The 26887-nt window shown below is 43.4% G+C and overlaps 1 protein-coding gene across 1 annotated transcript in view; it reads right to left on the reverse strand.

Annotated features, from left to right (window-relative positions):
- ATG2A (autophagy related 2A) overlaps positions 1-26887 on the reverse strand; it is a 157625-nt gene that overhangs the window by 89180 nt on the left and 41558 nt on the right. The window contains exons 12-20 of the mRNA XM_056527047.1: positions 17018-17177; positions 15979-16062; positions 14004-14168; positions 13145-13388; positions 10294-10396; positions 10025-10187; positions 9766-9908; positions 9543-9685; positions 805-950 (exon numbers count right to left, since the gene is read on the reverse strand). Coding sequence (XP_056383022.1) covers positions 805-950; positions 9543-9685; positions 9766-9908; positions 10025-10187; positions 10294-10396; positions 13145-13388; positions 14004-14168; positions 15979-16062; positions 17018-17177 — 1351 coding nt within the window. The remainder of the gene's footprint in view (positions 1-804; positions 951-9542; positions 9686-9765; positions 9909-10024; positions 10188-10293; positions 10397-13144; positions 13389-14003; positions 14169-15978; positions 16063-17017; positions 17178-26887) is intronic.

Consider the following 26887-nt stretch of genomic DNA (forward strand, 5'->3'; position numbering starts at 1 on the left):
CAATAAAGGACAGAGTTCCTTATTAAAGAGGGGGACCTGCGGACGCCATCTTCTATACTCACCTCAGGCGTCTTCAACCAGCCTATAGCCACGCGGCATCATATCAGGCTAAGATAGCGGGGTGAGCAGGGGCAGTGGGGGACCCGGTCCCAGAGTAAAACCTCCAGGTGCTGGCTATTGGCAAGAAGGGATTAACAGTACATACTCTATGTCTGTACCCCTTCATCACATATGGGGGAACAGGTAGCGCCATATTCCTGAACCCCCACCTGAAAAAAAAGGGAAACTAAAAGGAGAAAAAAAAAACTAACTAAACAGCCCTTACTAGAAAATAATAAAAAAAGACCAAGTCTGGGAAGCTCCCAGACTTGTGTCTTGCCTCCTACTGACACTAGCTAAAACTCATTACCTCACTTCCAGTGGGCGGGTATATCCTGCCAGGGAGGAGCCGACTTTTTTTCCTAGTGTCAGCGCCTCCCAGTGGCAAGAGCATTTACCCATCAGTAAGGTGTCCCCCAATGAAGAGCGACCGAGAAATTGTAGGCTTAAGTGTCCCTTGAAGATATATGTTGGAGAGACTCTGACATGTGCCTTCACCATATCTATGACAGATGCCACATTGTATCTTTTGTGTTATGATAAAAAATAAAATTATATATGAATACACATGAACAGAGGCCAAAGTCACAATTTTTCAAACCTCTAACAGGTGATAGGGATTTATGCATTGGCATATACGTCAGGACATTTCTTGACACACAGGCAAACATACACACCAAAAACATGGTGGGGAAAGAACCTTACCTTGGCTTCAGTCCAAGCTGTAACCCGTCCTTTTAAAATGGTTATAGCAGCAGAGAAGAAGCTTTGACCATCTTGTGACCCTTTTCTGCACTTTGCAGTATCATCAACAGAGTAAAAATGGGAATCTTCATCTTCTGAATCAGAATCTTTGAACATTGTATAAGACAGAAGGAGATATAAATGCTGAACTATAATAGTAGTACAAACTGAACACCTGTATAATCCCACATGGGATACTCTCAGTTAATGCTAAACTCTACAGCAGGCCTATACATTTCAGCAAGCTGTTGGATGAACGATCCTATAGCAAACCTCTATCTCTTCCAACTCCCATACACATATAGCTTTGTGTTGAAATTTATCTCCATGAATACAAAAGGATTATAAAATCTATCAGATTATTAGTTAGCCAACTGCCCCATTGTCTTCTATGCGATATCAAGAGAAAGACAAGAAGCCCCCATACACATTAAATGGTCGGCCAGTCCCACTGATATTACCAGGTTCTGCCAACATTATTCAAGTGTTGCACAACAAAGGTAAAGTGTTACTGTTATTAAAATTCAGTTTTGACATGTTGCACATGCATGTGCAAAGTTAAGATGAGTCACGGAGAGACCCCTTCCAATCTTTAGTTATAACTAGAATGTATGAACAGCAGTGTGCTTTAACCCCCCCCCGCCGCCGCAGGCAGTGCGACCAATGCATTCCATTCTAGTCTATGAAGCCTATTAGTCGGTTTGCACACTGAGCCAAGGAATTAAAGGGGTACTTTTAAATCAACTGGTGCCAGAAAGTTTAACATATTTGTAAATTTCTTCTATTAAATAATCTTAATCCTTCTAGAATTTATTAGCTGCTGAATACTACAGAGAAAATTATTTTCTTTTTGGAACACAGAGCTCTCTGCTGAATCACAAGCACAGTGCTCTCTGCTGACATCTCTGTCCATTTTAAGAACTGTCCAGAGTAGGAGAAAATCCCCATAGCAAACATATGCTGCTCTGGACAGTTCATAAAATGGACAGAGATGTCAGCACAGTGCAGTGTGCTCATGAGGTCAGCAGAGAGCTCTGTGTTCCAAAGAGAAAATAATTTCCTCAGTAGTTTTCAGCAGCTAATAAGTACTGGAAGGATTAAGATTTTTTAATAGAAGTAATTTACAAATCTGTTTAACTTTCTGGCACCAGTTGATTTAGAAAAAAGTTTTCCACCGGAGTACCCCTTTAACCCTTTAAGGACCCGGCCAATTTTCACTGTAGGACCCGGCAATTTTTTGAACATCTGACCACTTTCACTTTAAGCATTAATAACTCAGGGATGCTTTTACCTTTCATTCTGATTCCGAGATTGTTTTTTCGTGACATATTCTACTTTACGTTAGTGGTAAAATTGTGTCGATACTTGCATCGTTTCTTGGTGAAAAATTCCAAAATTTGATGAAAAAATCGAAAATTTAGCATTTTCTTAACTTTGAAGCTCTCTGCTTATAAGGAAAATTAATATTCTAAATAAATTATATATTGATTCACATATACAACATGTCTACTTTATGATTGCATCATAACGTTGACATGTTTTTACTTTTGGAAGACATCAGAGGGCTTCAAAGTTCAGCAGCAATTTTCCAATTTTTCACAAAATTTTCAAAATCAAAATTTTTCAGGGACCAGTTCCGTTTTGAAGTGGATTTGAAGGGCTTTCATATTAGAAATGCCCAACAAATGACCCCATTATAAAAACTGCACCCCCCAAAGTATTCAAAATGACATTCAAAAGGTTTGTTAACCCTTTAGGTGTTTCACAGGTATAGCAGCAAATTGAAGGAGAAAATTCAAAATCTTCATTTTTTACACTCGCATGTTCTTGTAGACCCAGTTTTTGAAATTTTACAAGGGGTAAAAGGAGAAAAATCTTCCTAAAATGTGTAATCCAATTTCTCTCGAGTAAGGAAATACCTCATATGTGTATGACAAGTGTTCGGCGGGCGCAGTAGAGGGCTCAGAAGGGAAGGAGTGACAATGGGATTTTGGAGAGTGAGTTTTTCTGAAATGGTTTTTGTGGGGCATGTCGCAATTAGGAAGCCCCTATGGTGCCAGAACAGAAAAAAAAAAAAAAAAAAACACATGGCATACTATTTTAGAAACTATACCCCTCAAACAACACATCAAGGGGTACAGTGAGCCTTAAAACCTCACAGGTGTTTGACGACTTTTTGCTAAATTCGGATGTGTAAATGAAAAAAAAATTTTTTTTTCACTAAATTGCTGGTTTTCCCCCACATTTTATATTTTTACAAGGGGTAATAGGAGAAAATTACCCCCAAAATTTGTAACCCCATTTCTTCTGAGTATGGAAATACCCAATGTGTGGACATCAAGTGATCTGCTGGCGCACTACAATGCTCAGAAGAGAAGGAGCACCATTGAGCTTTTGAAGACAGAATTTGGTTGGAATAGAAGTCGGGGGCCATGTGCGTTTACAAAGCCCCCCCCGTGATGCCAGAACAGTGGACCCCCCACGTGACCCCATTTTGGAAACTACACCACCCACAGAATTTAATAAGGGGTGCAGTGAGTATTTATACCCCACTGGCGTTTGACAGATCTTTGAAACAGTGGGCTGTGTAAATGAAAAATTACATTGACACCTGTGGGGCGTAAATGCTCACTGTACCCCTTATTACATTACGTGAGGGGTGTAGTTTCCAAAATTGGGTCACGTGGGGGGGTCCATTGTTCTGGCTCTATGGGGGCTTTGTAAACACACGTAGCCTTCAATTCCGGACAAATTTTATCTTCAAAATCCCAATGGTGCTCTTTCTCTTCTGAGCATTGTAGTTTGCCCGCCGAGCACTTTACATCCACATATGGGGCATTTTCTTACTCAGAGAAAATGGGGTTACAAATTTTGGGGGGCTTTTTTCCTATGTTTCCTTGTGAAAATGAAAAATTTTGGGTAACACCAGCATTTTTGTGAAATTATTATATATTTTTTTTTCATTTTTCCATCCAACTTTAATGAAAATTCGTCAAACACCTGTGGGGTGTAAAGGCTCACTATACCCCTTGTTACTTTCCGTGAGGGGTGTAGTTTCCAAAATTGGGTCACGTGGGTATTTATTTTTTTGCGTTTATGTCAGAACCGCTGTAAAATTAGCCACCCCTGTGCAATTCACCAATGTAGGCCTCAAATGTACATAGTGCACTCTCACTCCTGAGTCTTGTTGTGCGCCCGCAGAATATTTTACGCTTACATATGGGGTATTTCCGTACTCAGGAGAAATTGCGTTACAAATTTTGGGGGTCTTTTTTTCCTTTTAATACTTGTGAAAATAAAAAGTAAAGGACAACACCAGCATGTTAGTGTAAAATTTTAAATTTTTTTACACTGACAGGCTGGTGTAACCCCCAACTTTTCCTTTTCATAAGGGGTAAAAGGAGAAAAAGCCCCCCAAAATTTGTAACGCAATTTCTCCCGAGTACAGAAATACCCCATATGTGACCCTAAACTGTTGCCTTGAAATACGACAGGGCTCTGAAGTGAGAGAGCGCCATACGCATTTGAGGACTAAATTAGGGATTGCATAGGGGTGGAGATAGAGGTATTCTACGCCAGTGATTCCCAAACAGGGTGTCTCCAGCTGTTGCTAAACTCCCAGCATGCCTGGACAGTCAGTGGCTGTCCGGAAATGCTGGGAGTTGTTGTTTTGCAACAGCTGGAGGCTTCGTTTTGGAAACACTGCTGTACAATACATTTTTATTGGGGGGACAGTGTAAGGGGGTGTATATGTAGTGTTTTACCCTTTATTATGTATTAGTGTAGTGTAGTGTTTTTACGGTACATTCACACGGGCGCAGGTTTACAGTGAGTTCCCCACTAGAAATTTGCGCTGCGGCGAAAAATTTGCCGCAGCTCATACTTGAAGCAGGAAACTTACTGTAAACCCGCCCGTGTGAATGTACTACCCTGTACGTTCACATGGGGGGGCAAACCTCCAGCTGTTTCAAAACTACGACTCCCAGCATGTACTGACAGACCGTGCATGCTGGGAGTTGTAGTTTTGCAACAGCTGGAGGCACACTGGTTGGAAAACCTTCAGTTAGGTTCTGTTACCTAACTCAGTATTTTCCAACCAGTGTGCCTATAGCTGTTGCAAAACTACAACTCCCAGCATGTACTGATCGCCGAAGGGCATGCTGGGAGATCTAGTTATGCAACAGCTGGAGGGATCGCAACTACAACTCCCAGCATGCCGAGACAGCTGTTTTGGCATGCTGGGATTTGCAGTTTTGCAACATCTGGAGGGCTACAGATAGAGACCACTGCACTGTGATCTCCATACTGTGGACCTCCAGATGTTGCAAAACTACAAATTCCAGCATGCACAGACAGCAAACAGCTATGTGGGCATGCTGGGAGTTGTAGTTTTGCAAGATCTAGAGTGCTACAGTATAGAGATCACTGTACAGTGGTCTCTAAACTGTAGACCTCCAGCTGTTGCAAAACTGCATCTCCCACCATGCCCAGCAGCTGTCTGGGCATGCTGGGAGTTGTAGTTTTGCAACATCTGGAGGGCTACAGTCTCAGACTGTAGCCCTCTAGATGTTGCTAGGCAACTTACCGGCTTTCGTCGGATCCAGGGAGCCGTCCTCTTCTGCTGCACGACATCGCCGCCCGCGCCGATCACCACCGCCGATCCCGTCCCGCAGCTTCCACCGACGGGTAAGTGGATCTTCGGCGTTCCGTCCCCGTCGTTTCCCCGTCCTGCCCCGCCTATTGTGGGTGGGCAGAACGGGGGTAAACGACAGTAAACCCCCCGCCCCTGATCTGCTATTGGTGGTCGCGTCTAGACCCCCAATAGCAGAGATAGGAGGGGTGGCACCCCTGCCACCTCACTCCTATCGCTACAGGGGGATCGTGGGTGTCTTAGACAACCGCGATCCCCCTTATATTCCGGGTCACCATAGACCCGTATGACCCGGAATCGGCGCAAATCGCAAGTGTGAATTCACTTGCGATTTGCGCCGATCGCCGACATGGGGGGGTCTGATGACCCCCCTGAGCATTTGCACGGGGTGCCTGCTGATCGATATCAGCAGTAACCCTGGCCCAGTCCCCGCCCGGCGGGGACCGAAATTCCCACGGGTGTACAGGTACACCCTGGGTCCTTAAGACCAAGGTACAGAAGGTGTATCCATACGCCCTAGGTCCTGTACGGGTTAAGTGCACTGCCGCACACTTCACCCCACTACAACTAGCAATCAGCATCTCAGCAATGAGATCCTGACTAATCTTAACTTTTGTCAAAAGTTAATTTTTTTTTTGTAATGCTTAACCACTTAGGGAGCCAGGGCGTACGCCCTGGCTCCCTGGTACTTAAGGACCACGGGCGTATCGGTGAGCGGCGGGGACCAGGATGCCTGCTGAAATCATTCAGCTGGGACCCCGTGCAAACCCCTGGTCAATTCAGACCGGCGATCTGCGGCAATTCCGGGTCATACGGGTCTCCGGTGACCCGATTACCTGGAAAATAAGCGGGATCGGGGGTGTCCAAGACATCCATGATCCCCCTGAAGGGATAGGAGTGAGGTGGTAGGGGTTCCACCCCTCCTATCCCTGCTATTGGTCGGTCAGAAGCGACCGACCAATAGCAGATCAGGGGCGGAGTCCATTTCCGGACAGCCACTGACTGTCCAGGCATGCTGGGAGTTTAGCAACAGCTGGAGGCACCCTGTTTGGGAATCACTGGCATAGAATACCCCTATGTCCACCCCTATGCAATCCCTAATTTAGTCCTCAAATGCACATGGCACTCTCTCACTTCGGAGCCCTGTCATATGTCAAGGAAACAGTTTAGGGCCACATATATGATATTTCCGTACTCGGGAAAAATTGCACTACAAATTTTGGGGGGCTTTTTCTCTTTTTATCCCTTATGAAAAGGAAAATTTGGGGTCTACACCAGCCTGTTAGTGTAAAAAAATTTAAATTTTTACACTAACATGCTGGTATTGCCCCATACTTTTTATTTTCACAAGAGGTAAAGGGAAAAAAAAAGACCCAAAAAATTAGTTATGCAATTTCTCCTGAGTACTGAAATACCCCATATGTGGGCGTAAAATGCTCTGCGGACGCACAACAAGGCTCAGGAGTGAGAGCGCACTATGTACATTTGAGGCCTAAATTGGTGATTTGCATAGGGGTGGCTGATTTTACACAAAAAAAGTAAATACCCACTTGTGACCCCATTTTGGAAACAACAGCCCTCACGAAATGTAACAAGGGGTTTAATGAGTCTTTACACCCCACAGGTGTTTAAAGAATTTTCATTAAAGTTGGATGGGAAAATGAGAAAAAAATGTTTTTTCACTAAAATGTTGGCGTTGCCCGAAATTTTTCATTTTCACAAGGGAAAATAGGAAAAAAGCCCCCCAAAATTTGTAACACCATTTCTTCTGAGTGAGAACATACCCCATATGTGGATGTAAAGTGCTCTGCTGGCGCACTACAATGCTCAGAAGAGGAGCACCATTGGGCTTTTGGAGAGAAAATTTGTCCGGAATTGAAGGCCACGTGTGTTTACAAAGGCCCCATAGTGCCAGAACAATGGATCCCCCCACATGTGACCCCATTTTGGAAACTACACCCCTCATGTAATGTAATAAGGGGTGCAGTGAGCATTTACACCCCACGTGTCTGACAGATTTTTGGAACAGTGGTCCATGAAAATGAATAATGTAATTTTTCATTTGCACAGCCCACTGTTCCAAAGATCTGTCAAACGCCAGTGGGTTGTAAATGCTCACTGCACCCCTTATTGAATTCTGTGAGGGGTGTGGTTTCCAAAATGAGGTCCCATGTGGGGGGGTCCACTGTTCTGGCACCACAGGGGGCTTTGTAAAAGCACATGGCCCCTGACTTTCATTGCAAACTAATTTTCTCTCCAAAAGCTCAATGGCGCTCCTTCTCTTCTGAGCATTGCAGTGCGCCCGCAGAGCACTTTTCATCCACATTTGGGGTTTTTCCATACTCAGAAGAAATGGGGTTACAAATTATGGGGGGCATTTTCTCCTATTACCCTTTGTAAAAATGGTAAATTTGGGGGGAAAAATGCACTTTAGCGAAAGAAAAAAAAATGTATTTTCATTTACACATTCGACTTTAACGAAAAGTCATCAAAAACCTGTGGGGTGTTAAGGCTCACTGGACCCCTTGTTACGTGCCTTGAGAGGTGTAGTTTCCAAAATAGTATGCCATGTGTTTTTTTTTTTGCTGTTATGGCACTATAGGGGCTTCCTAAATGCAACATGCCCCCCCCCCCCCCCCCCAAAAAAAAAAAACCATTTCAGCAAAATTCACTCTTTAAAATTCCATTGTCTCTCCTTCCCTTCTGAGCACTTTACATATACATGAGGTATTTCCTTACTCAAGAGGAATGGGATTACAAATTTTGGGGGTCTTTTTCTCCTATTAGTCCTTGTAAAAATTCAAAAACTGGGTCTACAAGAACATGAGAGTGTAAAAAATGAAGATTTAGAATTTTCTCCTTCACTTGCTGCTATTCCTATGAAAAACCTAAAGGGTAAACAAACTTTCTGTATGTCATTTTGAATACTTTGAGGGGTGCAGTTTCTATAATGGGGTAATTTATGGGGTATTTCTGATATGAAGGCCCTTCATATCCACTTCAAAATTGAACTGGTCCCTGAAAAATTCAGATTTTGAAAATTTTGTGAAAAATTTGAAAATTGTTGCTGAACTTTGAAGCCCTCTGATGTCTTCCAAAAGTAAAAACATGTCAACTTTATGATGCAAATATAAAGTAGACATATTGTATATGTGAATCAATATATAATTTATTTGGAATGTCTATTTTCCTTACAAGCAGAGAGCTTCAAAGTTAGAAAAATGCAACATTTTCTAATTTTTCCTGAAATTTAGGAATTTTTCACCAAAAAATTATGCAAGTATCGACGAAAATTTACCACTATGTTAAAGTAGAATATGTCACGAAAAAACAATTTCGGAATCACATTCATAAGTAAAAGCATCCCAGAGTTATTAATGCTTAAAGTGACAGTGGTCAGATATGCAAAAATTGCTCTGGTCCTTAAGGTGAAAATGGGCTTGGTCCTTAAAGGGTTAAAGGGGTATTCCAGGCAAAAACTTTTTTTTATATATCAACTGGCTCCGGAAAGTTAAACAGATTTGTAAATTACTTCTATTAAAAAATCTTAATCCTTCCAATAGTTATTAGCTTCTGAAGTTGAGTTGCTGTTTTCTGTCTAACTGCTTTCTGATGACTCACGTCCCGGGAGCTGTCCAGCTCCTATGGGGATATTTTCCCATCATGCAAGGGATATTCTCCCATCATGCACAGCTCCCGGGACGTGACATTATCATTGAGCAGTTAGACAGAAAAGTTCAGAAGCTAATAACTATTGGAAGGATTAAGATTTTTTAATAGAAGTAATTTACAAATCTGTTTAACTTTCCGGAGCCAGTTGATATATAAAAAAAAGTTTTTGCCTGGAATACCCCTTTAAAGACTGAAGAGCATACATAAAAGATATGATAAATTTACAGTCTGAAAAAGAATTACACTGTTCTACAATTGCCAAATAGTTTTTTATTAGATCAAAAAGTCACCTTTCAGACCAAAAAAATCTGCAACATTATTTTTAAGTCTATAGTCACTTTTAAATATGTATAGTCTTTAGATAATACAAACTCACCTAGTCTGAATGCTGACTTGCACATGCGGAAAGTGTCCTGTTGGTAACTAGGTGTAGATATTGTCTCAGAAGGGAACAGAGAGTCAGTCATGGGGGCATCAAACACAAACATAGGTTCCCACATCAAGAGATCATTACACAACCTGAGGTGGTAAAAAAGACAACTCACAGTAAAGTATGGTAAGTTATATATGAAACGAGGCAATATGATCGAGTACAATACCTGTTGTATAAGTTTTCATACATGTCCTTGCTGGGAAGAAATATATGAGCTCTGGGTAGAGTTACTTCAAGCCTATATTGGGAGGATTCGAGGGTCACTTGCTGAAAATCTGCCATTTCTTCTGGGTCAGCTGGAATAACCATCTGTGTTGGCAATAGAGAAAATTGTGTAAAAAAGTTAAACAAATGAAAACAAATATTGATGAGCACCGCATTAGTGAAAAACTCCACGTGGAGCAAAGTGTTACTATGTGACTAACCTCTTCAGTTTCAAACATCGTCCTTTTAGATGAGAACGGCGATGGCTCTGGCTGTTTTAATTCACAAGGACTTTCCACAGATGGAAGGTCTAAGTCTTCAATTTTGTCCTGGCATAAATCCCATGGGGAGGCTTTGTTTTCAGGAAGGAGGGTCACTAAAATACTGAAGATGTGAAAGGCTTCTTTACATAAATGCTCTTTGGGCTGTTAATAAAGTTGCATTGATGTAATTTGTAACATGTAGGCCATTGTTTGCAATAGTAACTTACCTCGGAAAGATGAATTTCTTTCCACCTGGTTTAGCGAGAGGATCTATTCCTTTACTGATCTTCATACATGGAACATGCAATTTGTTTCCATCAGAGTATACACCTGAATGAATAATAAGAACACCACATATTTACCTGACAGCTGTACTCACTGCCTGCTGCCTATATACAACAGAGGTACCAAAACAAATGTGAAGAAAACCAAATCAGAATCAGTCATCTCTCATTTCTTAGGGTCCCTTTGGAAATTGAAAAAGGAACCTGACTGGTTGCAATAGGAACCCTTCACCCCCTTTGTACTAGGAATGCCTAAAAAGGGACAGATAATTTGTGTCCCAAGTTAACAAAATGTGTGGAAAAGATCAATATGTGTTTATTTTAAATTTGTACTTTTTAGTGGTTCTGTATAATTTCTTCTATTTGTGAAGCCACAGCTCCTTTTTATATGCAAATTTCATTTCTTAACACTTATAAAGTGTTTACTTTAGTCATAAAGCATAAGTTGTCCTAAATAGTTACACAAGTTGCGCAAGATTTATCCAACAGTATAAGCCACAGTGATTGAATTAGGCATATCCTTAAAGCGTACCCGTCAGATCCAAAAAAAAAAAAAAAAATGTTTAATATATCACTCAGTACCTAATCCTGACCATATACATCTAATTTTTATGTGTCTAGCACCTTTATTTTTTTTTTATTACACTTTTAATTTAGCTCACTAGTCTGAATTCCTCTCAAAGGGAGGGGGCGTGGCCTCACTTTGCAGGTCTCCGCCCCCTCCCTCGGTATGCTGTCTGCTCACATCTCCCCGAGCATTAGCAAAACTACAACTCCCAGCTTGTCCTCACTGACAGTAGCGGGACACAAGCTGACAGTGCGAGGATTTTTCCTCCAGCTGTGAGCCCTGCACTCACAGCTGTCAATCAAGGAAGTGTGTCCATGACATAGGTGATGATGCATGGACACAGCAGGACTAGTATGTGTCCAAGCAGGCAGGGGGGGGCAGTTGTTTGACTGGCTTTATCAGTATGAAATACTGAAAATTTTCTAATGAAAGCTATTGTAAAACCTATTGGTTATACATGCTTTACAACATATCAAAAGTTTTTGTATCTGACAGTGCCTATTTAAAGCGTACCTGTCAGATCCAACCTAATTCTAATTAAGTACATCAAATTTTTATGTAAACAAAGACAAAAGAAAAGGTGGGGGTCGGCACTACTGACTCCAATGCGGGGTACAGGAATCCTAAGGAGGTGCAGGTGTGTGACTTCAGCAAAATCCACTGATAGCAGTGCTCAATCCAAAGAATTAACAAATACAGATGATCCCATACAGAAAGAAATAGATGGCACTTCGCAGTGTGGATACAGTAAGGATTTTATTCATTTACGGGAGACAGGACAGCGACAGCGGTGCAAGGGGAGGGAGCAGACAGGTTGGAACAACGTCCGTTTCGCAGCTACCTGCTGCTTCTGCTGGTTCCTCTATTTCTTTCTGTATGGGATCATCTAATTTTTATGTGTTTAGCACATTTATTTTTTTTATTACACTTTTATTGTTGCTCACTTGCTTGAATTCTTCTCCATGGTAGGGGGCGTGGCCTCACTGTACAGGTCTCCGCCCCCTCCCTCAGTATGCTGTCAGTTCACATCTCCCCTAGCATTAGCAAAACTACAACTCCCAGAATGTCCACAATGTCAGAGCACGCTGGGAGGTGTAGTTTCAGAGAGTTTACTGTAGCCTAAACCTCCGCCCACTATGCCTGCCCTGCTCCTTCATCCACACTACTCCGGGCCCTCAGCAGCAGTGTTGTCCAGGGGTCGGCAGCTCCTGTGGGGGTGTCCTCTGCCGCTCAGCCTGGCCAGGAAGGAGACGACAAGGAGATTTAGGCAACTCCCGGGCACATTAAAGCCCCGCACATGCGCGACACAGTGAAGGACTAACTCCACTAGTTACCTAGTGAAGTGCAGTGATGCTCCAGACGTGGGGTGATGCCGATCCTCCAGAGACAATTCAGGTGCTGTGCAGCGATCCTGCTCATGCACCGAGGCTCACTGAGTTCCGTGTGCGCGCTCACAAACGCAGAGTGAGGGGGCCAGGAGCGAGCCCAGCAGCGCAGGACCTGCTGTCAATCACAAGATGGGTCCATGATGTCGGCAATGAACGATGGACACAGCCGGACTGGTATGTGTCCAAGCATAGAGAGGGGACCCCTAGTGGCCAGTTTTTTTACTAGCTTTTTCACCTTGAATTTGTGAAAATTTTCTAATGAAAGCAATTGCAAAACCTATTGGTTTTTCATGCTCTACAACAGCGGTCTTCAAACTGTGGCCCTCTAGATGTTGCAAAACTACAACTCCCAGCATGCCCGGACAGCCAACGGCTGTCCGGGCATGCTGGGAATTGTAGTTTTGTAACATCTGGAGGGCCACAGTTTGAAGACCACTGCTCTACAACATATCAAAAGGTTTTGTATCTGACAGTGCCCATTTAAGACCATATAGAAGTACACAGCATTGATAAATCCAGCCCCCTGTGCATGCAATAGTAATCCAGGAGCCATACAAGCACAGATGAAAGTTGCATTATCAGAGTTTAGGCAGGTCCTGGTCTAGACAACAAGCACAGTGTGCCTCAATGGAAGAGGCTGAGGAATGTATCTTGTAATAAGCCCATCTCATCTGTGGTTATTTTCTGCAGAGCTGGACAGAATTTTGAATAAGAAAAAACTATGCAAAGCATCTAACCATTATGTACACATTTGTTAACATAAAACATAAGCAAGGCAATCCCTTGTATCTTCCTCTTGCATTTAGGAGCCTTTCTACTTATAATGACACTTTCTTACCATGTAGGTCTCCAAATGTTATCTCTATCTTGCTAGGTTCTTCTGTACCAGTTTTTCTGTGTGTACTAATCTCCATATCTGTCACCTCCATTTCCAGACATTCCTTCCTTATAGCCTTCTGGGCCCAAAACCGGCGTTCCGCAGCAGGCCTTAAGTCTGGTACTGGAAACTGAAGATGCATGTGTGCTTTGGAAGCCAGTATGTGGATCTCTGTGTCCTCTTCAGGAGCAGGAGAGACTTCATTCTGGTGTAGGAAAAACAACAATGTTGTGGTTTCGGCAAAGCTAATTTTGGCACCAGGATATACAGTTGTATGTCTTTGTCAATAGTTTGTTTAGAGGGCATTGAGAATAAATGAGCCTGAAACATAGATATAAACTAATCTACTCACCAGCAAAATATTAATCCAAACAAAGTTAGACATTGTTTTACAGTACAGAATATTATACAAGCAAAACATAAATTATGAGACTGAAACCCAGCTAAGCTAAATACACTGGATTGCTAACACTTAAAGGGGTACTCCACTGGCCAGCGTTCGAAAGTAAATGTTCCGAACGCTGTTTTCGAGCTGCGGGGGTCGGTCACACCCCTCGTGACATCACGGCCACGCCTCCTCAATGCAAGTCTATGGGAGGGGGCGTGGTGGCCGTCGTGCCCCCTCCCATAGACTTGCATTGAGGGGGCGTGGTCGTGATGTCATGAGGGGCGTGCACGAAAACAGCATTAGAAACATTTGCTAGCCAGTGGAGTACCGCTTTAATCCATCAAAATGTCTTCACTAGTTTTGCATCTTACATCTAGAAATACTCAATCTATGAGTAATCCTTCATATGTTTTTCTTCTTATTCATCTTTACCAAGTGCAAGTCAAAGTGTCCTTGTGGGCTTGCTTCTTTTGTAGCCTTATCTTGAAAGAGGGAGCCCAGCCGGTCAAAGAGACCCAGGTCAAACTCTGTTTTAAAGTCCTCCAGCTCCACTCTGATTTCTGCGCTCACTTTCACTGCTTGCTTCTTACGGCTACTCTGAGAGGGAGATGACAAGTAGGAAAGGAGAGAAAAAACAAGTAGTGAAAAAACTATATGATAGAAAAACATGTATAGTTTCCAAAGAGTTGAAACACGGAAACAGAAACAAAACAGAAATCGATAGAAAAACTTAGCCAAGACAAGCTCAACAATGACAACTGCAAGAATTCCAACATTGAGGTTGCATGATGGCAATTTTATGAATCAAAAGTCTCTGTAATCTGTAACCGTCAAGAGGACCTGTGGCCAACAGCCAAAATTTTGATTTTACATTCATTAAGTATCTTATCGTGCCCTGATCACACAGCTTTTCACAATTTTTTTATACAACTTCCCATTCCTGAAATATGTCTGACAATTAAGCTAATAAGGCGTGAACTTAATTTTAATAATTGAAGTGAATATCGGGTGATATGGTTGTAAACAAAACATTCTATATAAATAAAGAAAACAGCTCCTGAAAATCCCACCACTAGGGGCCCCTATACCAGCTGGGACACTAACCAGTCCTGCAGCAGCATCAGTCTTGTCCATGAGTCATAGAAAAGAGATGAGTCATAGACAAGGCTGCATGAGCAGACCCACCAATCCCCTCCCACCACAACAAGGGAGGGACACACCCCCTACCACCACACACCAATCACCTCCTACCACCACAAGGGAGGGACACACCTCCTCCCACCATACACCAATCACCTCCCACCACCACAAGGAGGGACACACCCCCTCCCACCACACACCAATCACCTCCCACCACCACAAGGAGGGACACACCCCCTCCCACCACACACCAATCTCCTCCCACCACCACAAGGGAGGGACACACCTCCTCCCACCATACACCAATCCCCTCCCACCACAACAAGGGAGGGACACCCCCCCACCACACACCAATCACCTCCCACCACCACAAGGAGGGACACACCTCCTCCCAGCACACACCAATCATCTCCCACCACCACAAGGAGGGACACACCCCCTCCCACCACACACCAATCACCTCCCACCGCCACAAGGGAGGGACACACCCCCTCCCACCACACACCAATCACCTCCCACCACCTCAAGGAGGGACACACCCCCTCCCACCACACACCAATCACCTCCCACCACCACAAGGAGGGACACACCCCCTCCCACCACACACCAATCTCCTCCCACCACCACAAGGGAGGGACACACCCCCTCCCACCACACACCAATCACCTCCCACCACAAGGGAGGGACACACCCCCTCCCACCACACACCAATCACATTCCACCCCCACAAGGAGGGACACACACCCTTTCACTGAGTGGATTTCTAACACTGTGAGCTAATAAAAAGAGGTATTTTTTTTATAATAAATATAGATGAAAGAGGCATAAAGATTAGAAGTGCGATTTTTTGTGGGATCTGACAGGTACGCTTTTAAGCATTTTTAGCAGTTGAAAGCATCATGTTATACAGCAGGAAGAGCTGAGCATTTTGATGTAAAGTTTTGTAAAAAAATAATCAGGTTATCTTGTCATTTTTCTATGTATTCTGGGCTTAGGAGTCCAGAGGGTGTGTCCAACTCAGCAACTGACAGCTTGCTCTGTGTGCACAATGGAAAGGCTGTCAATCATTGAATCAAACAACCCATTGGACTCCTTAGCCTAGTTGGGGTAGAAAAAAATTAAAAGCACTATACATGATGTTGAAAGGTATACTGAATCTTTTTACACAAAACAATATATTTATCTCTTTAACTTCTCTTTCTTTATAACATGATGGACTGCATTTAACATTAAAATACTTTCAGGAGATACCTGACATGATACTCACTCTGGATGGTGTCCTGTGAATCCGCTTGTAATGTACTTGGGCACAGGGACGAGATGAGGATGCTGGACTATGGAAGATCATGAGCTGAGTTTGGGAAAAATTATACATAAATATAAACAAACAATCGAGATTTACAACAAAATTATCCTATTCATCAAAATACTGCAAGAAAATGTTTTACTATTTTTTTTTTTTATCAGTTAAATAAAAACAGAAATGACAGGAGGGTAAAACAGTACACATTAAAAACTTACTATGCACCTTAATGCTAATGCTTTACATAACCCACCACCATTGTAGGATCGCATTGGATTTATGGAGAAGTGCAGGCTCCTTAATAAATCCAGGCACATCTAAGGCTGCCCGTATATTTCAACTACAATTTACCACAAAAGCACAAATTGCAGTAAATTTGGTGAGTCCATACCCTCTTCACGCAAAAGCACCTCCCCTCTGCGTTAGGACCATGTCCACTTGGTGAGTGAGGAAGATCACAGCAGACTTTCATAAAACCCTCCACCCCCAATAAGTATGCTGTAAATGTTACCCTAAGGATAACCACATATATGTTCTGCTAGAATCTCTAAAGGATCTTTGCAGCAGAGGCTTTTTGTATCATACAAATCCATTTAAAAACATTACTATTAAACTTCAGCAGAATAGATGGAGATGCCCTTTAATACATTGATAAGTTCATCCACCTTTCACTCCGTTGGTAGTTGGTGCCACTATTAAAGGGGTACTCCGCCGCGGTCACGCCCCCTCCCATAGGCTTGCATTGAGGCGGAGCGTGACGTCACACGGGGCCGTGACATCACAATGCTCCGGCCCCCGTGATCGCCAGTAATCAGACCCGGAGGGAACATGCTCCGGGGACTGATTGTAACGGGGTGTTGCATGCAAGATCACGGGGGTCTCCAGCGGTCGGACCCCCGCGATCAGGCATCTTATCCCCTATCCTTTGGATAGGGGATAAGATGTCTTAGCGCCAGAGTACCCTTTTAAGCAGATTTTCTACAGCAGCACATATTACACATACCTCAGTGTATTCTGGGACTTTATCCTTGCTGGACTTGCTGTCTCCTTGCCACAGACATTCTAAAATCTCCAGCATTCCACAACTGAGGTCAATACTGCTTTGCTGGCATCCTTTGCCCAATCTCTGCTCACCAACTATCTGAACTGCAAGGGCTGTCATTCTGCAATAGAGAAATTATTTATGTGGTAAGAAAATAAACAGCTGCCCATACACTTAGTAATTCAGACCATTTCTCTACATGTGGCTACAATAACACACAAGATAAACTATGTCTATATAATCCCTCCACCAAAGTAGGGCTACCAATATTAGCTTTAGAGTACTTCACTCATACAGATCATGTGTAATAAAGGTAGATTGTTAAACATATATTCTAAGTCAGCCCTATATGAGCTACTATGTGACCCTCCCCAGCATTTAAATGTCCCATAAGCAGGTGGTGAAAAGTTTAAGATGCTTTTTTCCCCCACAAACTCTCTAATGGGAGCAGCACCAGCCCCTCCTCTCACCAATGATTGATGCTCTAGCATCCAGTCAGAAAACTGCTAGAGCTGTCAATCCTCAGGGAGCCGGGGAAAAGAGCCAAACTATCTGATAGTTCAGCATCTGTGGCCTTAAACCGCTGTTTGCATGACCAAGAACAATGGGTTCAATAGGTATGAGTCCTACGCCCTTATTCCAGTGACTATTTAGGGCTACAGTAAAACTACTCAGGGATTCGCCTTAAATGGTCATTCTCATTAAAACTAATTTTTGCTTTTGCACTCCTTATGGTAAATAAAAAAATATTTCTAATGTACTCTGTTTAACCCCTTAAGGACTCAGGGTTTTTCAGTTTTTGCACTTTCGTTTTTTCCTCCTTACCTTTTAAAAGTCAGAACCCTTTCAATTTTCCACCTAAAAATCCATATTATGGCTTATTTTTTGCTTCACCAATTCTACTTTGCAGTGACAATCATTTTACCCAAAAATTCACGGCGAAACGGGAAAAAAAAATAATTGTGTGACAAAATCGAAGAAAAAAAACCCCATTTTGCAACTTTTGGGGGCTTCCGTTTCTACGCAGTGCATATTTCGGTAAAACTGACACCTTATCTTTATTCTGTAGGTCCATACGGTTAAAATGATACCCTACTTATATAGGTTTGATTTTGTCGTACTTCTGGAAAAATCATAACTACATGCAGGAAAATGTATACGTTTAAAATTGTCATTTTCTGACCCCTATAACTTTTATTTTTCCACGTACAGGGCGGTATGAGGACTCATTTTTTGCGCCGTGATCTGAAGTGTTTATCGAAATGATTTTTGTTTTGATCGGACTTTTTGATCACTTTTTATTCATTTTTTAATGGTATAAAAAGTGACCAAAAATACGCCTTTTTGCCATTGAACGTGCGGTTTAATTAATTATATATTTTTATAGTTCGGACATTTACGCACGCGGCGATATCACACGTTTATTTTTTTTTTTTATTTACACTGTTTTATTTATGGGAAAAGGGGGGGTGATTCAAACTTTTATTAGGAAAGGGGTTAAATGACCTTTATTAACACTTTTTTTTTGCAGTGTTATAGGTTCCATAGGGACCTATAACACTGCACACACTGATCTTCTATGCTGATCACTGGCGTGTATTAACACGCCTGTAATCAGTGTTATCGGCGCTTGACTGCTCCTGCCTGGATCTCAGGCATGGAGCAGTCATTCGTCAATCGGACACCGCGGAGGCAGGTAAGGGCCCTCCCGGTTTCCTGCAAGCTGTTCGGGACGCCACGATTTCACCGCGGCTATCCCGAACAGCCCGACTGACTAGCCGGGATAGTTTCACTTTCACTTTAGAAGCAGCGGTCAGCTTTGACCGCCGCTTCTAAAGGGTTAATACCGCACATTGCCGCTATCGGTGATGTGTGGTATTTGCCGTCGGTCCCGGCCGTTGATGAGCGCCGGGAATTACGCGATGTGATGCGTCCTGCGTTGTTAAGGGGTTAAAAAAATGAAGTTTTCTATGTTTTATTTGTGTTTAAAAAAGCTGCCACTAGGTGTCTCCCTACTTGTCCAGATCAGATTTCCCTCCTATCTCTTGCACAGACTTTGGACTCCTGCTGGCCTGACAGAAGTCCAAAATCAGGAAATGCAGTCTGAAGTGCTGAGGGAGGGGTGTGCAGCCTTAGCCAATCATAGCTCAGCTGAACTGCTCTGGGCTGTGTGTAGCAGAGTGAGGGAGGACATTCTCCCCTGTATGGCTTCAGATGATGTCACACCTGCTGAGGAACTCCCCTTCCCAGTCAGTGAATCTGACTGAGACTGAGCAGAAAATACAGAGCAATATCAAAGTGGAAAACAAACCATCCCTTGCCTTTATTATTTGTTAATCATTGAACAGGGGGCAGTGAACTGGGAGGATTAGAACATTTAACAAGATCATGGCAGGTACTGTTTAAGGTTGATGGAGGCCCCAGGCAAAAGATTTGGAGGCACCATTACACCACTGGGACCAGAAGAAGTCCTTGTGCATGAAATAAATATGAAATAAAAAAAACAACAATGACCAGCTTGTAGCCCTCTTCATCTACAAACGAGAGCTATTAGGCACCTGGCATCTAAAATGTATATTCTTCTTGTAGGAGCAATCGTTTGGTGCTTTCAAGACATTGGTTTATTATTTGGCTTCTGGGCTATGATTGGTTGTTGTTTCCTTGTGCCTATATGAATGTATGTACTGATTATATTTTTGTTAGGTTATTTGACACTTATGAAAGGATATTGGCCAATCAACTCAATATGGCGCCCATGGGAAAGTTGTACAGGGTGGGCCATTTATATGGATACACCTTAATAAAATGGGAATGGTTGGTGATATTAACTTCCTGTTTGTGGCACATTAGTATATGTGAGGGGGGAAACTTTTCAAGATGGGTGGTGACCATGGCGGCCATTTTGAAGTAGGCCATTTTGAATCCAACTTTATTTTTTTTCAATAGGAAGAGGGTCATGTGACACATCAAACTTATTGGGAATTTCACAAGAAAAACAATGTTGTGCTTGGTTTTAACTAGGGATCAAACGATTATCGGTTTGGCCGATAATCACGATTTTGGGCATTATCGGTATCGGCAATTACTTTGCCGATAAGCCGATAATGCCCCGCCCCCACCGCACCACGATCGCCCCCCACTGCACCGCGACCCCCCCCCCCCACCGCACTGCCCCAGCCCCATTGCCTCCCCCATCCCCGGTTTTATTATTACCTGTTCCCGGGGTCCACGCTACTTCTGGCTCCTGCTGTGTCCTGCATTATGCTGTGCGCAATGACGAGTGACGTGACGTGCGCGACGTGACGTCACCGTCAGTGCGCACAGTGACAGGTCAGGAGGACGCCACCGGAGCCAGATGTAGAGTGAACCCCGGGCACAGGTAATTATAAAACCGGGGATGGGAGAGGCAATGGGGTCGGGGCGGGGGGGGAGTGCGACGCGGTGCGGCGGTATGGGGTGCAGAGCGGCACGGCGGTGGGGGGAGCGGTGCGGGGGTGGCGGTGATAGGACTCAGAACCCCCGGACAGGCAGGGGGAGAGAAGCGGGTGGCGGTCTATGGCACCGCAAAAGCCACCGCAGTGCATTGATTTAAAGCGCCCGCTGCAGCTGATCTGCAGCGGTGTCGCGGGGGGGATAAATAGCCGATAACTTATACCGATATTCCGGTATAAGTTATCGGCTATCGGCCCTAACCTCCACCGATTATCGGTATCGGCCCTAAAAAAACGATATTGGTCGATGCCTAGTTTTAACGTAACTTTATTCTTTCATGAGTTATTTACAGGTTTCTGACCACTTATAAAAATGAGTTCAATGTGCTGCCCATTGTGTTGGATTGTCAATGCAACCCTCTTCTCCCACTCTTCACACATAGCAACACCGCAGGAGAAATGCTAGAACAAGGCTTCCAGTATCGGTAGTTTCAGGTGCTACACATCTCTTATCTTCACAGCATAGACAATTGCCTTCAGATGACCAAATAGAAAAGGATTTTCCTACGGCACTACGGATGGGTAGGATCACCGGTCCCTGGTTTAGGAAAGTGCTTTGCAGATGTGATGACGGTGGTGCTCTGGTTAAGAAGAGCGCAAAATACATATACGTGAAGGAAAGGAAAACTGGCCACTCACCATGTTCATCTTTTTTTGCATAAAATACTCACATACATACATAAGGGAGAAGGAAGGAGTGGGGGGTAAAAGCGGCAACAAGCTCCGTTTCGCACTCAGTAAAGTGCTTCTTCAGATGACCCCAAAGATAAAAGTCTAAGGGGGTCAGATCGGGAGACCTTGGGGGCCATTCAACTGGCCCACGACAACCAGTCCACTTTCCAGGAAACTGTTCATCTAGGAATGCTCGGACCTGACACCCATAATGTGGTGGTGCACCATCTTGCTGGAAAAACTCAGGGAACGTGCCAGCTTCAGTGCATAGAGAGGGAAACACATCATCATGTAGCAATTTCGCATATCCAGTGGCCTTGAGGTTTCCATTGATGAAGAATGGCCCCACTATCTTTGTACCCCATATACGACACCACTCCATCAATTTTTGTGTTCCAACAGTCTTGGAGGGATCTATCCAATAGGGGTGTGAATCGCCAAGAATTTGGCGATTCGATTCGAATCGCGATACCAGTGTGGCGATTCGATATATCGCGATATATCGCGATACCGTCTAGGTGACGATACATCGCGATATATCGCCCACCTGGGAGCATTCATAAATCCCAATAGACGCCGCTGTCAGCTTTGACAGCGGCGATCTAGTACTCCGGCGCGCACTTTTCTCATGTTATCCCGTCCGGGCTGCAAAATAAAATAAAACGCACTTTATCTTACCTGTCAACGAGCCCGCGGAGCTCCGGTACAGTCCGGTACAGGTGTTCGGTCCCCGGGCTGTATTCTTCTTACTTCCTGTTAGTCCGGCACGTCACATGGAGCTTCAGCCTATCACCAGCGGAGGCGGGACATCTCTGCGGCTGGTGATAGGCTGAAGCTCCATGTGACGTGCCGGACTAACAGGAAGTAAGAAGAATACAGCCCCGGGACCGAACACCTGTACCGGAGCTCCGCGGGCTCGTTGGCAGGTAAGATAAAGTGCGTTTTATTAAAAATTCCACATCCCTAAAAGAATCGATTCAAAAATATTTTGAATCGATTCTGTATCGGCAAATGAAAAATCGCGATTATCGCGAGAATCGATTTTTTCTTACATCCCTACTATCCAATGTGGGTTAGTGTCAGACCAATAGCGGTGGTTTTGTTTGTTAACTTCACCATTCACATAAAAATTTGCCTCATCGCTGAACAAAATCTTCTGCGTAAACTGAGGGTCCTGTTCCAGTTTTTGTTTTGCCCATTCTGCAGCACCTGAAACTACAGATACTGGAAGCCTGTGCTAGCATTTCTCCTGCGGTGTTGCTATCAGTGTGTAAAGAGTGAGAGAAGAGGGTTGCATTGACAATCCAACACAATGGGCAGCACATTGAACACATTTTATAAGTGGTCAGAAACTTGTAAATAACTAATGAAAGAATAAAAAGTTACGTTAAAACCAAGCACATCATTGTTTTTCTTGTGAAATTAAAAATAAGTTTGATGTGTCACATGACCCTCTTCCTATTGAAAAAACTAAAGTTGGATTCAAAATGGCCACCATGGTCACCACCCATCTTAAAAAGGTTTTCCCCCTCACATATACTAATGTGCCACAAACAGGAAGTTAATATCACCAACCATTCCCATTTTATTAAGGTGAATCCATATAAATGGCCCACCCTGTATTTATGCCTCCCCCTCTTGACCATTTACTCAGTATTATAACACACCTATAGCTTCAGATCTGACCTACACTTCAATCTTTGAAAATAGGGTTTACATTTCTTCTCTTATAGGGGAAGATTTATCAAAACCTGTGCAGAGGAAAATGTGACTAGTTGCCATAGCAACCAATCAGATCGCTTCTTTAATTTTTTAGAGGACTTTTTAAAAATGAAAAAAGCTATCTTATTGGTTACTATGGGCAATGCAGCAACTTTTCCTCTGCACAGGTTTTGATAAATCTCCCCTATACTTTTTCTTTTCATATTGCTCTTTGTTGTATATTTTCTTGGTTTATGGTCCATGTGTAAATCATACATATTACTTGTCGCTTTATACACACACACATATATATATTATAGATAGATAGATAGATATAGAGAGAAAGAGAGAGAGAAGTGCAAAAATTAAGTGGTTGGTGACACTTTGAGTAACAAAAGGAGGGTAAAAGAGCAATGTAATAAGTTACTTTACTCTGACACTCAGTGACTGGCTGAGCAGGAAGAGGAAAGCAGGAAACGCTGAGCAGAGGTGACTGTCCGGACAGCAGAAGCGCCAGATTCAGGGAGGGGAGTATAACTTCTTTTTTACTTTTAAAGGGGTTCTCCGGTGCTTACACATCTTATCCCTTATCCACAGGATAGGGAATAAGATGTCTGATCGCGGGAGTCCCACAGCTGGGGATGCCCATGATCATGCACGCGGCACCCCGTTTGTAATCAGTCCCCAGCAATCACGCCACCTCCCGTAGGCTTGCATTGAGGGGCGGAGCATGATGTCATACGGGGGTGGAGGCGGTCGACCATAATCAGACCCGGAGCGAACACGCTCCGGGGACTGATTACAAACTGGGTGCCGCGTGCATGATCACGGGTGTCCCCAGCTGCGGGACTCCCGCGATCAGGCATCTTATCCCCTATCCTTTGGATAGGGGATAAGATGTGTAATCACCGGAGTACCCATTTAAGACAGCTTGGGACGAAGAAAAATGGGTGTCAGACAGCTTAGTATATAGCGATTAAAAACACTTTTGCTAAAGGGAAAATTTTTTACATTATACTGACTATCTCTCCAAAAGACAAAAGTCTTGCTAAAAAAAATCATCCTTTAAGGCTCTTTAGAGGGTGGGACACTGGTTGGCCATCTACAAGTGGTACCTAGAAATAGCTATTCCGCATGCATTTTCCCCAAGAAGTATTGCTCTAAAGCCTCTTTTCATGAGAATAGATACCTACTGAGCAGTACAAGAAATAGGCAGTAGACGGCACTCACCATGCCGGAATGTGTTTATTCACAACGGAGGAACATCCCATGGGTGGCAGGCGGGGGAGCAGTGGCGGAGGATTGGGCTAGCCGGAACAAGCCATTGGTTTGTTCCAGCTAGCCCCCGTCCTCCACCACTGCTCCCTGCCTGCCACTTGTGTCATGTTCCTCCGTTGTGAATAAACACATATCTTTGTACTGCTGGATTTTTCCCCTCATTGTGACTGAGCACCATCGCTACAGGTTTACATGAGTCAGTTCTATGTGCTTCCCCCTGCGCTTAGTGTCGTATGTGCCGGCTTTGTCCCTTCCCTGTGCTAGCAGATACCTATTGAGAGTAAGCACAGACAGATTGGAAGATCGGATAACCTGAAATGATTATATGAATAAGAAAGGTTTGCCAGTTAGGTGGTGGGCCGGTCCATGTCTCACTTCTTCCTCCTGCCTCTCTGAAGGAGGCTGGGAAAGGAAAAGTTGGGACAATCCCTCCACCCCGGTTGATTTGTTTTACATAAAGGGAATCTTTTACCAGTATCACCAGCACTAACCAGCAGTTACAGGCTTATAGTGTGCATGACCCCAATAAACAATGACGCCTCCTCCACAGTGCTCCTCTGCAGAGTGGAGCTCCATTCTGCAGCAGAGAAGGCTCAACACAGGGGAGTTGCTAGGAAGATGCAGGCCGGATGTGAGTGTGCACAGGAGCTTAGTAATGCTCGCCACCATCCTTCCATGCACCAAGCAGGTCATTTGCATATATCGGAGGATGGGGATTGCCACAGAGCAGAACCACAGAGCAGGGACTGGTAAGTTTTATTGTCATCAGTGTCACACACACTAAAAGTCTGTAACAACAGGTTAGTGCAGGTGACACTGGTGAATGATTCCCTTTAATATGTATGAAGGCTCTTGTTGACGGGTCAACAAGTCAAACCGGATCTGGGAATCATCTAACTGGTTGGTACCCTGCAGTGTTCACTTATGGCAAAACCTTCATACATGATGAATATCACACATGACAGTCTTAGCTGTTTATCATAACATAATGGCTTGTTACGCTATTACTGTCTGACCTTAGAGGACCCTTAATGCAACAATGTCAACTTTACAGCCACAATGTGCAGGTCATTATTATAATATGATGCAGGATTCCAGGAATGACAACTTGTACAGCAACAATTTGACTGCATACCTTATGCATACCTTCCCTATTTAAGTCTTTTCGACTAGAGTGAATGATTCTATTAATGACACCTGTATACAGATCTTTTAGATAAAATACCTGCAGTGCAAGAACTGGATTCTTTTAGCCAGTAAATAAGATGCAATACATTACACAGCCCATAGACAAGTGTGCGGAGCATTTTTTTTCTTCTGGACAACCCCTTTAGTATTAAAAAAACGATAAAGAATGTTTTCTTGTTAGTTTTTACTTATTCCTTCTAAACCTGGCCACCTCCTGTCTGTCAAGAAACTTTATCTGAATAATTGTGCAATGATCATTAACTACAGAACATCAATTGCAAGCCTCCCTAGTCCAGCATCTAACCTACAGTGCCCCCTGCTGTTGATAAGTCACATCCCCACTACACATTTGCTATTTCCATTCATTTCCAGCATGGGCATACATCATCTGGCCATCATTAATTCTCTTTTGATAGAGAAGAGTGGTGTTGAAGAATTACTGCAAGAAAAAAAATAGATCTACTGGAAGCAGAACAATATAACCAGCAAAGGTTTGGTGAAATATCCTGTGGAGTAATAAGGTATCACCATGCACAGCAATTACACCCTCTATCACAGGTCTGACACATGTGGATCTTTTAAATGAGGGTTCAGTTACTAATACCTGTGGAATCATAAAGGACATAAGGACAGATTTAATGTTGCAAAGGCGACAGAATTCTGGAGCAATTTGTGCCAAAAACCTGTCTTTACATGACTTGCACCACATTTATATTGTGTTATAGGTACATTTGTGCCTCCTCTGACAAAAGCCCTGCCTTTCAGAAAAAGGATCTAGATATGGTGACAGGGGGCAGGGCCTAGATGTGACATCATGCACCAACATCTTGGTGTACAGTTTTCCAATTATCACTTTTAGAGATGAGCGAATTTACAGTAAATTCGATTCGTCACAAACTTCTCGGCTCGGCAGTTGATGACTTATCCTGCGTAAATTAGTTCAGTCTTCAGGTGCTCCAGTGGGCTGGAAAAGGTGGATACATTCCTAGGAAAGAGTCTCCTAGGACTGTATCCACCTTTTCCAGCCCACCGGAGCACCTGAAAGCTGAACTAATTTACGCAGGATAAGTCATCAACTGCCGAGCCGAGAAGTTCGTGACGAATCGAATTTACTGTAATTTTGCTCATCTCTAATCACTTTTTCTAAACAAACTGTACAGTCTACAAATATGGCAGATTTATCAAACAGCCAGATACACTGTGATAAATCTGAGTTTATACTATCTAAGAATGAAAATCAGGAATTCTTATTGTTTTCAGTGAACAGACAGCACAAAATCTCATGATCATTGGTTAAAGGGCAACGAAAGCTGTCTCTATCATAGATGAGTGACAAATCCAGTTCAATGTCACATGGCTAAGGTGTGGTCATTATGAAGTCTAGCACACAGCTACAAAAAAAAAAATTGCAGCAAATAACTTACCAAATTTTCACAGGTTGGGTGATAAATATCTGATCAATAGGGGTCCAGCCACATGGTTTCCTCACCAATCATAAGTA

Source organism: Hyla sarda, chromosome 6 (assembly GCF_029499605.1).
Source record: "Hyla sarda isolate aHylSar1 chromosome 6, aHylSar1.hap1, whole genome shotgun sequence".
Lineage (NCBI taxonomy): Eukaryota > Metazoa > Chordata > Amphibia > Anura > Hylidae > Hyla > Hyla sarda.